This window comes from Paramormyrops kingsleyae, chromosome 1, assembly GCF_048594095.1.
Source record: "Paramormyrops kingsleyae isolate MSU_618 chromosome 1, PKINGS_0.4, whole genome shotgun sequence".
In the NCBI taxonomy this organism is placed as follows: domain Eukaryota; kingdom Metazoa; phylum Chordata; class Actinopteri; order Osteoglossiformes; family Mormyridae; genus Paramormyrops; species Paramormyrops kingsleyae.
The window spans coordinates 33433026-33445010 of record NC_132797.1 but is presented as its reverse complement, the minus strand read 5'-3'; the positions used below and the strand labels follow the sequence as shown (position 1 = coordinate 33445010).

Genomic DNA, 11985 nt, shown 5'->3' with positions numbered 1-11985 from the left:
TTTTCATGTAGCTTCAGTCGACACAAATGCTTCAGCTTCTATGCGGAGAGTTAGAGGCGATAATGGACTATTTGCACCAAAAATCAGCGCCACTCACGCCCCCTCTGAATAACAAAAGACCACGACAATCAAAACAAGTAAAGCGTAGATTTATCTTTCACCCGTTTGTGTCGACAGATCCAACTTCCACATGAACCGCGACATAATGTGATCAATTAAAACAGCATGTAAAATCTCTTACGAACAAAATAACACGAGATAAAAATGATATCAGGTTACGCAAATATTGCAATTTAGCATAACATGAATTTGCAGTTTTCTCAGAAACAGATGAATGGAACAGACGACTTTTGTTAGTTCTGTTTTTGTCACATATAGGTTTATTAAATCCTGTTCTAGAGGCGGAACAACAGCAAACGTGAAAAATACAAAATATTAGCAGAACAACAATCAGCATTACCAAATAAATTCACACAAGAGGCATTCCAAAGAATTACTGCAGCTTCATATTGCATGTTACCTACATCGTATGTGTGTGTGTGCACCTGAAGGAGCTAGCTTCACACGAGCAACTGGTTGCAATGATTTTCTTGTGTCTCTATTCATGTACGTATATATGTATACAGCATCTGTGCTTAGATGTGAGATCGCTCTGGTATTTATTCATTTGTTTGTCTGTCATTCATTCCTTCACGCTATTTATGAGTAACCCTTCTGCTTCCATCGTCGCCTAAATTCTAACCATCTTAACATTGTTTACATGTGCCCTGCGCGTTAATGTCGTTTTACCTCGATTTTTTTTTTTATCCCGTCTATTTCTGCACCTTATGTAGGGTTATATATGTAGCACCACAGTGCAGGGGAGCGTTATTTTGTGCCAGTGTGGACTGTTTTATCTGTATAAGAATAAGGTCCCACTTGTCTTGACTGGTTGAATGGTTACTAGGCAAGTTTTAAATGTCCCCACCTTCAGGTGAGCGATAATGCTAATGTACTGCAGTCTGTCATTATCACATATTTTTATCTGTAACTGACCGATTAGCATCTTAATGCAGTCGGGGAGCTATAACTAAAGCCAAACTATTTGCATGGTAATTTTGGACAAACCTAGATCATGCTTGCAATTCCAATTTTGATGCTCTTGACTCTAAATCGGAAAGTAAAGGGGTGTTTGATTAAAACGGTCATTACGAGTGTTTCAAATAGGATTCAATTAGTGCGACATTATTGTGTCTATATAGATTGCACGACAGCTATAGCACTAAAGGGGGATTACAGAGACCGGCTGATGTGCTACTTCAAAAATTAGTTGACGATAAGCAAACTGAATACGGGGTGTGCTGGAAACACCGTTACACTAGAGTCGAAATAAGTCTGAAAATATGTCACTACGGCTAAAGGTCACAATATATTTGAATCAGTAGAAACAAAGAGTTAAATACGTACAAAAAATATAGCTATATAAATTATGGTCATAAAATACTGTATATAACACTAAATTGCACCTAATCCATGCATGTTCTTCCAACTGTTTTATCAGTACTGCAGGTTTGGGGTTGTAGATGACATAAATCATTAGAAGAAGATGTTTGCTGTTTGCATTCGTGCTTTTACTTGCATTATGTTTACTGCCTCGTTTTTCCCCTAAATTAGGCACCAGTCCTATTCCGAACATCTTTGGGAATCTTTATCGTAATAAACACCAGATAAATGTTTGCTGTGTCGCGCACCTGAAGGAGGCGTGGCCGCTGGGCGTTTCCGCGAGGTGGCTGGGCGTGGTGCGGCGCCAGGGGGCGCACGTGGCCGATAGGCGAGCGGCTCGGCGCGCGGTCACACCCCACTCCCCAAACCTGACCCTATATATGGGATCGCAGCGGGCCCAGCGCACCTTTGGGACGCTCGACACTAGGATTCTGTCTGGGGAAGGGTAGACCGTGAAGCGGTTTGCGGTTAACGTTTTGACCGGGTTTTGGTACAATGGCAGATTGGAAGCTGCCCATGAGCTACAGCTATAACCCATCCTTCCACGCATACGCTTATGGGCTGGTGTACCAGCCCGGGCCGGACCAAGGCGCCGCCGGGCTAGGCTGGGCGGAGGCGGCGTTCAACCATGGCGGAGGCTACTACGCTGCATCTTCGCCGAAAAGCCCCGTGGACGGCGAGACGAACCCGGGCGATTTCCGCGGTCCGGTGTTGTGTTTCGCAGACACCCAAAGCCAGAGGGGTAGATTTTTCTTTCCGCCCAGCTCTGGTCAGCCCGAGCAACCGGGGAAGGAAGGTCAGGGCGCCCGCGGCGATGCTGCCAGCGATTCCGAGGCCCACACGCCAGGTAAAACTGTTAATCCAAGTGCGTGTAATGTTAATCACGTATCTGGTCCATGTGTAGCGGATGCACCAAGTCACTATCCTGGCCATGCTGGTTTTATATGGTGAGCTTACTTGTATGGGTGTCTGAATGTCCAAATCCCCATTTAGACTCGTGGAGCTCTGCTAGCAGTAGCGATGGCTGTGTTCCTAAGGCCCCTGCTACCCCCTGGGTGGAGAGAAGCCCACAGGAGTACCAGGAGAGTGGGAGCCCCGACAGCAGTGAGCCAGTGTCCAGCTCCTTGGCTACAGATGAGCCAACAATGCTCGGTTCCAGTCTTGAAGAGCATGGGCCACCCTGCACACCATCTCCAGCTACACAAGAGACTGCGACACAGCCCAAAAAGGCCAAGGCACGGACTGCCTTCTCGGAAGGCCAAATGAGTGCCCTCACCCATCGGTTCAACATGCAGAGGTACCTCACCCCTGTGGAGATGAAGACTCTTGCAGGCCTCACAGGTCTAACCTACAAGCAGGTGAGACTCTCCACTGTAGACTCTGTCGTGAGAGGCCTTCCCTTTTCCCGTGAAGATGGCATGTCTCGGGGTTACTGTGTTTTCAACTCTACTTGCCGTGGTTCTCAGGTAAAGACGTGGTTCCAGAATCGTAGGATGAAGCTGAAGAGACACCAGAAGGAGAACGGCTGGGCCTCTGAGAGGTTCCCTAATACTGGCTACGCTGGCGTCCCCCATCACTCGCAGGTAAGTTCTTTGCATTTTCTGCCCGGCGAAAACCCGCTTCTGTCCTCCAGTGGCTCAGAGGAAGTCTTACTGGGCACATAGTGAGTCCATCCTCCCAGGAGCTGCATCCCTAGTCTGGATGTTGTCTTAAAGGCAGGATGGTACAGGTGCAGATTCCTCAGTCTGCAGATCTAAGTATCTTCCATCTACCCACAGTTCATGCCGGATCATTACTCGGTGGCTCCGTTCAGGGAGAACACGTTCACCAGAAGCCCTCCACAGTCGTCTGGCTACTACAGCAGCTACCCTCAGCCGGTCACGCCACCCAGGCCTCCCACTCGAGCGCCTGGTAACTGGAGTCTGCCCCCAACTGGCCATTATGAGCAAAGCTCTGCTGGCTATGGCGGCATTGCTAATTGTGGTGGTGGTAGTGGTGATGATGATGGTGGTGCCGGTGTGATAGACCGTCCCACGGGTGTGGTGATGGTACAGAACGCCACCCAGTGGGCCACGTAGCTTCCAATACTGTGTGGCTGTTTTATATACGCAAAATTTTATGCTTTTAACTTTGTATATACACAGTCTCCTAAACTCTCATCTTGAAGACTGCCATGTTTGTTTCAGGCAATGAATTGAATTTACAATAAATAGCTTGTCTTTAGTGGGTCAGTACCCCAATTTTATTATTTTTTTTTGGGCGGGGGGTAGTAGCGTAACTGTCCTAAGCTGGTGAGTCTATTTTGTACACAGCTGTACTCTGTAACTGCAGGCTCCCATCTTTAATGCTGTTAAATCTGCTCTGAACTGTACTGTTTTGGAATGTGTTGCTGCAGTTTCCTTACAGAATCTGTCACTTTTGCCTTGCTGTTTTGATTAATGGACAATGTAGATGTTCTGCTTCTGGGATAAATGTCATTTCATAGGAAGTTGCGGCATTCCTACTGTAAATATGTAAATAACACACACTGGCTTCATTTTTTTTAATTTACCTCCAGCCTGAAGGGTCAATACCAGTTTTATCTGGCAATTTTAATGCAGTTGGAGTTCTGTTTCTGGTCCTATTATGGGGTTAAGTGGTGAAAGGGGATCTTTGCTCTGCTTTGAAATCCTGCGGAGTGGAAATAAAGTGATTGCAGCAGTTGCATGCTGTTGTGGTCCTGTTAAATAGAAGTGCTGCTTAATAGGAATATCCTGTAGGTCACTTCCAGTCATATGGTACATGTTCATCTGGCCATGGGAGGAAATTCATTATATGACCAATGTGAAATCCATAGCTAGTGCAGTTCCAGGATCTCTACACATGGTAGAAACCTCCCCAACACTCCCTCCAGAGGCACAGCCTTCAACTGCAGTATTGAAGACCAGACTGCCAAGAACGTCTACAGCCCCCCCTACAGGTAGAAAGGGGGGAAGTGGTTTCCATGCATTAGGTTCAGTTCATGTGTTCTGCCTCAGCTGTGCTAAAGGTCCTAGGATTTGGAGGGTTAAACAATTTCATGTAAAGGTTCAAAGCTAATGCGAAATACAATATGCGAGACACCCGTACTTTACAGGTGACGATCCAGCATCCTATAAATTTGATTACGTTGTGCCGTATTGCTCCTATAAAGGATATGCTTTTACTGGCATTTCTGGTACCGTATTTCCTATAAAACACTACAAACATAGCTTAAAATGGAACTGAACCTCTCAGACATACAAGTATGGTTACGGGGATATCTGAAGATCGAGAGCCCCGTCGATGAATCCGTGTTCAAGATTTAAATTCTGATCAAGATAAATCAGTTCTGTGTCCACTGCGGCTCTGAAATTAGTGTTTTATGGGAGTTACGTTATCCATATAACTAACAAAACATGACAAAATATTCGAGGCTTAAGCATCACTAGCCTGACCCTGGCACCACCACTGTTCAATGCCGGGAATGAATGTTGAAGACACACCCGGGTGGAAAGAACTGAAATAAACAAGGAACGAGTCATTTCATTTACGTGTCACTGGCACCACGGATCACTTGGAGTCTGCAATCGATTGCGGCGCCTGAGATCTGAGATCGGCAACTATGCCTGGATGTGAAATTTCGCGGGAAAGGGCGCGAGAAGTAGCGCGCTATAGATATTGTGGTTCTGGTTCGGCGGCTGTTGGTGAGTCCTGTTTCTTTGCGCGCTGCATTTGCTGCTTTGTCTAGGCTGAAAGTGATGGGTACGTTTGGGCGGTTCGGCTGTGCAGGAATCCAGTATATTTATGCTTTTCTGGGGGTTGTAGCGGTGTTTATTTTTTCGGTGCGACTGAGCTCGGCCGCCTGGGTTTTCGTATTTTAACAAGCTCTTTTTATTTTGGTTACACGATATCAGATATTAAAACACGCGGAATCGTTTACCAGCCGTTTGGCCTCTTTAAGTAACCATGCAGTGTTTACATGCATGTCTGTCTGTGTCTCTCTCTGTTTGTGTCTTCCGAGACTTTTAAGCTCGTCCTCTCATATACACAGTCTGCTGTCACCATGGGAATTCACGGCCTTGCGAAGCTCATCGCCGATCAGGCACCTTCTGCAATTAAAGAGCATGACATCAAAAGCTACTTCGGTGACTTCCTCCGTTTCCATCGCTCAAAAGTTGCATTTCTCACCACGTCGTCATGTCTTTCCTTGCTTTTAACAGACGTTTCTTCCTCTCATTCGCTTAGGGCGGAAGATCGCCATAGATGCATCCATGAGTATTTATCAGTTCCTAATCGCGGTCAGACAGGATGGAAACGTGCTACAGAACGAGGATGGGGAAACGACGAGGTATGCTGTCCGTATTCCCAGGTTCCCCTGAAGTACAGCTGTTAAAGGCAGGGTCCTTGTTGCAATGTGTCCTATGAAAGCTGACCTTCCATCTCTTTTTCAGTCACCTGATGGGCATGTTCTATAGGACCATCCGTATGTTAGAAAGCGGAATCAAGCCGGTGTACGTGTTTGACGGAAAGCCTCCACAGCTCAAGTCCGGCGAGGTACATCTGTGTGTCTACCCATCCGTCCATTTTATTTTAGACTCACTGGTCTATCATATCTTATTTTTATTTTTTTTCGGGTTTGTTTTTAACAGACTGGGATGTACGTGTGCTGTCTGTGCAAAAGTCTGAGACAGTCAAAAGAAATGTTTAAAGCTGTTCATATGGGTAGTAAGTGCACATTTGCTCAGAACAAAAAAATAATTTAACATTATAACATATGGATATCAAGAGTAACGCAAAACTGGCTAGATGAACACCGCTTCAGTTCCCAAACTTCTCTCCAGGGGCACCTCAGCCATTCCATGTATTTTGTAAAATTTTACTACCAGCTCACTTATTAATTAACTTAATTAGTTGGTATATAGTGGTCAAGTCAAAAATATGTGGGTGTATTTTATGGTTGCTGGAAATAATTGGGTTTAGCAGAGGTTTTGAAATGGCTAAGCAAACACACTTTGGCTGGCTTAATATCATAGTTTTAAACCAACATAAAGATCATTTAAGCATCATTTTCTTTTGCTGCTGAATACTTTTGCACAGTACTGTATTCACGTGGAGTGATTTGGAAATTATCTCCCTCCACGTGGGATGCATCTCAGGCTGACTGAATTCCATTCTGGGCAGAACCTGCCCATATGACAGTGTCTCTGTGACTCTTCCTCAGCTGACAAAGAGAGGAGAGAGGCGGGCTGAGGCAGAGAAACTTTTGGCCCAGGCACAGGAAGCAGGTAACAGCCACACCAAGCTGGGGATGTGCCTTGATCGCTTGTTACTCAGCGCCTGACTGGCTGCTCTGCTGTGCTGCCTGGCAGGAGAACAGGAGAACATTGAGAAGTTCACAAAGCGCTTGGTGAAGGTCACCAGCCAGCACAATGATGAATGCAAGAAGCTGCTGAAGCTCATGGGTGTCCCCTACATTGAGGTGCGACTGCCCCCTGGTCCCATCTGACGCTCCGCAAACCCTTCCGCTCGTGCCTTTTCCTCCGCCATTTTGAGTTTGAGTTACAGTGCCTTCTTTCCCCAGGCTCCCTGTGAAGCAGAGGCCAGCTGTGCCGCACTGGTGAAGGCAGGGAAGGTCTTTGCAACGGCGACCGAGGATATGGACGGCCTGACGTTTGGCACGAACGTCCTGCTTAGACATCTTACCTGCAGTGAAGCAAAGTAAAAGCTTGAATCTGTGAACAACAGCGGTTTAATTCTGCTGACCACACCGTTCTGCTGATGCCGTCGGTAATGTCCCCATCTGTCTGTATGCAGGAAACTGCCCATTCAGGAATTCCACTTCAGCCGTGTTCTGCAGGACATGGGTCTGACACACCAGCAGGTATATCCGCATTGTCCCTGGTCCTCTGCTCTCTTTGGCACCTGACAGGTCATGTGACCCTTGTCACTTATTATGCTTTGGTTGACTTCTTCCCCTTCAGTTTGTGGACCTGTGCATCCTGCTTGGCTGTGACTACTGCGGCACCATTAAGGGGATCGGGCCCAAAAGGGCCATGGACCTCATTAGACAACACAGTTCAATTGAGGAGATCTTGGACAACATTGATCTGGCTGTGAGCCTTTGTAGTTTGGCTTCTCTAATGTACAGAGTTTCCCCTGATCAGCCTGAATTTCTAGGATACGCAAACTGGAGTGATGGACAGTGTCTGCTCCCAATCAGTACTTTGCAGGATGTTTTTATTAAGGTTAAGTTAGAGGAGGTTCTGGTGTCTTTAACTAAAGCCAATGTAAAACACCTTATTTAAAATTTTATAATTTGTAGGTAATCTGTTACTGCTGTCTTTGTGTTTTGAGGTCTTACCATGTCATTATTTATAAATACTGAAAGTATGCCCCCCGGCTCCAGAAACACCCTGTGCCAGAGGATTGGCTGTACAAAGAGGCCCGTGGACTGTTCCTGGACCCGGAGGTGATCGACTGCAGTTCTGTAGAGTTGAAGTGGAATGAACCAGATGAAGATGGGCTGGTCCAGTTCATGTGTGCTGACAAGCAGTTCAGGTGTGTCACTCTGTTCTTCTGAAGGGTTCATATGTGGTATGTTAACAAATGTTTCATGTCCATAAAGGTTAATTGAGTCCACTCTCTGATGCTATTACCTTAGAGCGGGGATGCAGGCAGGGTTGTCCTGCAAGCCCCAGCCTCTTTAACCTATTTATGGAACCTTTGGCTTAGGCAATGAGACAGGAGACAAAACCTACAGGTATAACTATTGGTGAAGATCAGTGGCGTGCACAGACATTTTGGGGGGCAAGTGCTCCAGGGGGGAAAAAGGGCACTTTTTGCATATGTGGAAAACCTTTTCTTTTTATAATAAAAAAAACGCACAGGTTAAATGCAATTTGACTTTTATTTCAAAACATTCTCTAAAAATCAAAAATCACACCTACTAAAGACAGTCAAAGACATTAATTTCAATCTTACCAAAGTAGGACAGTAGTTGACGTTAGTTATGGAAAGGCTAATCCACAAAAACGGAGAAACGTCCATAATTCTATTATTCATAATCATGTCAAGGTTTTAGGTTTTTCTGCAGTTCCATCTCTAAAAAGTGTGATGTCTTCCCGTCACTGACTTCAGTTTGAAAACTTTGTATTTATTCACAGATTTCCGTGAGATCATCCTAAAATTTGTAACGAAAAATGGGCTCAAAAGAGCCCTCTGCCTAACGGCATGTAGCCTATAGCATAACGTGATATTTTCAATAGTGTATGCAAAAAGGTCGGAATTGATGGAGAGTGGGGTTGCCTAAATGGTTTAGGTTACATTTTAAATGTGTCGTTTTTTTGTTTATCCATATGGATGGATGGAGGGGGCAAGCTGGCAAAGTTTGTCATGTGCAGTTTCTGACAGGCTACTTCACAACAAAACAATTGCAGGTTGGTCTTAGAGGGCAAACAGAATAATTTCACTCGATTCATGGGTTACCTGACTGGTTGGGAAGGGAAAGAGCTGCCGTGTTGTCCGCCGTGGCTCCCAGTCGCTATAGTTAGCCTACTATGCCTACTCCAAGTAGTCCTATGTCATGCCGCTGCTACACGCCTCACAACAAATGAACTGCAAGCGTGTTCACGTGACACGGTGACAGTGAAAAAGCGACAGGGTTCGGGTGTCTTTGAAGAAGGGGCACAAATCAAGCCATTATTTTCACACCTTTTTAAATCGCGCAGCTTTAAAAAAAAAAAAAATCGCGTCTTTCAAAAGGGCACTTTTTTGGACTGAGGGCAAAAGGGCAAGTGCTTCAGCACCACCTCGTCTCTATCTGTGCACGCCAGTGGTGAAGATGAATATAAAGTTAGTCTGCATGCAGATAATGTTTTTGTTACAATAATGAATCCAGACTCTTGCCTCCCTGTCTTAATGAACATGTTGGAAGTATATGGAACATTCTTGGGGTACGTTCTTAATGTGAGCAAATCCCAGGTTATGACATTCAATTACACACCGACACAGGAATTTATCTCCAGGTATAATTTCAATTGGTACTCAAAAATTAAATATTTAGGAGTTTATTTGACTAAAGATGAATCACAATTATTTGATACTAATTACAGCTGGGTTAATAAAAAAAAATATATATATATGAGGATCTAAGAAGATGGAGTCTCCTTCCTCTTGACTTGGGTGACAGAATCAGATCAGTTAAGATGAATATCCTCCCTAGATTGCTGTACTTGTTCTCATCTCTCCCCATAGAAATTTCCTCAAAACACTTTAGGGAATGGAATATGCATATTTCACAGTTTATATGGAATAATAAGAGACCTAGGGAAAGATTCTCCACACTTCAGTTACCAAAGGAAAAGGGAGGCATGGCCCTCCCATCGCTAAAGGACTATTATATATCAGCCCGGCTGAGACCCCTGGTATACTGGTGTGATCATTCTTATGAAGCTAAATGGAAGACAATAGAGTCCTCTAACAGGCATACCAATCCAGTCATTCATAGGACGTATTGATGGGAAACAGGGAATACCACGGACAGACAGTCAATGGGTGAATTTATCTTTGAAAATGTGGCTAGAGGTTGTTCAAAGTTTTCAGCTTCAGAAACCGATAGAATTGCTCAAATGGCCAACATATGACCCTGACTTTAAGCCGGCACTGTATGATTTTAGATACAGACAGTGGGCTTTCGCTGGCATTACTTCTTTATGTAAAAGTTAAAAACTGGAGACTGGTCAGCTTTGACCACCTGTGTCAGACTTATGGGCTTAGTAAACAGGACTTATTCAGATATTTACAGCTCCGTGATTATGTTGGCAAAGAGGTTAAAGACTGACCAGAAAGAACTGCCAATTGTTGTCCAGCTGTTTGTCGATGCATACAGGTCCAGCAGTACTAAAGGACTTATAGGCAGGCTGTACAATGGTATATTTTCATTAAATAAGCACACTACTGCCTATGTGAAGAAATGCTGGGAAAAAGACCTGGACATTGAAATATCTGAGGACACATGGATGAACGCTTGGATAACACAGTCATCCACCACCATCATCTCTCTGGTTTGGAGAGACTTTTGCTGGAAAAACATAAGATTTTTTATTACCCCAAAACAAAAAGGCAAACAAACAAATATGCAATTATGGTGCTGGAGGGAATGTGGAGAAACTTCTAGTTGATCACGCCCATGTGTTTTGGCTGTGTCTTCTTATTCAGAATTTTTGGGAGGTTGTAGCAATTATTGCAAAGGTGTTGGGCTTTAGTGTTGACATCACATTCACATCTCTATACCTGAGAAGCCCCCCCGAGGGACTAGGTGGTGATGATGATGATGATGATGATGATGAGTACCTCCTAAAGATTCTGTTGGTAGCGAGCAAAAAGGCAATTACAAAGTATTGGCTTCAGAATGATATCCCTACTCTGGGGGTCTTTATCGGTATTGTGAAACAGCTACACCTCCTTGAGCAGATGACTTATTCTTTTAGGCTTCAAAAAGAGCTGGGGGAGGAAAGGTGGGGAAAGTGGTCCATTTACATGACTGAACAGAGAGATATTACATGATCGAATAATGTATGTTAATTTGTGACAATGTCTTATCTTTTTTTCTGCACACACTGTGTAGCTCATGACCTCAGACTGGTTCCTTTTATTTTCCTTCTCTTCTTTCATGTGTTGTGCAAACACTTCATAAATAAAAAGTTAAAAAAAACAAAACAAATGTTTCATGTCCGCTGCATGTAAACGCAGCAAAGCTCACCGAGATTACTTTTTTTTTATTTCTGGTGACTTTTGTGTCCGTCTGATCTGAACAGTGAGGACCGCATCCGCAACGGCTGTAAGAAGATCATGAAGAGCAGGCAGGGCAGCACTCAGGGCAGGTTGGACACCTTCTTCACGGTGACCGGCTCCCTATCATCCAAACGCAAGGTAACAGCCCGCATCCCTGGCGCAGTATCTGTCTCCGTGTGCTTCTCTACATACATGTTTTTTTTTTTAACATTCTGCATTCCATTTCCCTGCCTCAGGAACCAGAGGCCAAGGGATCGGCCAAGAAGAAACAGAAGACAAGCGCAACTCCTGGGAAGTTCAGGAAAGGCAAATAACATGTGAGGCAGACGAGGAGGTTGCTGTGTGATGCTGCTGTGTGCTGGCGGATCTCTCCTTCTCTCGATTTTGAAGCAGACATCATTATGCACAAAAAAGTGTGACTGAATTCTAGGGAGTGACGAAGTAGATTTTAACCAGAGGACAATTTGGGTTCTAGCAATAAACATTTAAAATGTATATTTTTTTGTTTTACTGTGCTCAGTAGACTGTTGGCCTGTAAATGTAATGTGAACCTGAATAAATTTCTGTTGTACTTTATTCATTATTTCCTTCATGACTCTGTGAGAGAGTATCAGAGAACCCCCCCCCCCCCCCCCCCAAATACACACAAAGTGCAGCACCCAGACATTAGCTCTACCAACACTGACACTATCTGCTTGATGATGTGGTTTG

At 44.6% G+C, this 11985-nt stretch overlaps 2 protein-coding genes across 4 annotated transcripts; both read left to right on the top strand.

Annotated features, from left to right (window-relative positions):
- Positions 1–1813: 1813 nt before the first annotated feature.
- nanog (nanog homeobox) lies at positions 1814–4185 on the top strand. The gene is made up of 4 exons (XM_023805986.2): positions 1814–2329; positions 2476–2840; positions 2949–3065; positions 3261–4185. Exons 1-4 carry the CDS (start codon positions 1978–1980, stop codon positions 3558–3560), a joined length of 1134 nt encoding a protein of 377 aa, XP_023661754.1. The 5' UTR covers positions 1814–1977; the 3' UTR covers positions 3561–4185.
- Positions 4186–4728: 543 nt separating this feature from the next.
- fen1 (flap structure-specific endonuclease 1) lies at positions 4729–11850 on the top strand. 3 transcript variants are annotated; one of them, XM_023805985.2, is made up of 12 exons: positions 4729–5186; positions 5504–5627; positions 5728–5830; positions 5934–6036; positions 6704–6767; positions 6852–6961; positions 7064–7200; positions 7297–7363; positions 7464–7595; positions 7889–8040; positions 11298–11412; positions 11511–11850. In XM_023805985.2, exons 2-12 carry the CDS (start codon positions 5546–5548, stop codon positions 11586–11588), a joined length of 1143 nt encoding a protein of 380 aa, XP_023661753.2. In that variant the 5' UTR covers positions 4729–5186; positions 5504–5545; the 3' UTR covers positions 11589–11850. The 3 variants fall into 3 exon arrangements, with proteins under 3 accessions (XP_023661753.2, XP_023661751.2, XP_023661750.2); XM_023805983.2 differs by having other exon boundaries at positions 4729–5244; positions 5534–5627; XM_023805982.2 differs by having other exon boundaries at positions 4730–5186; positions 5534–5627.
- The last annotated feature ends 135 nt before the right edge of the window (positions 11851–11985 follow it).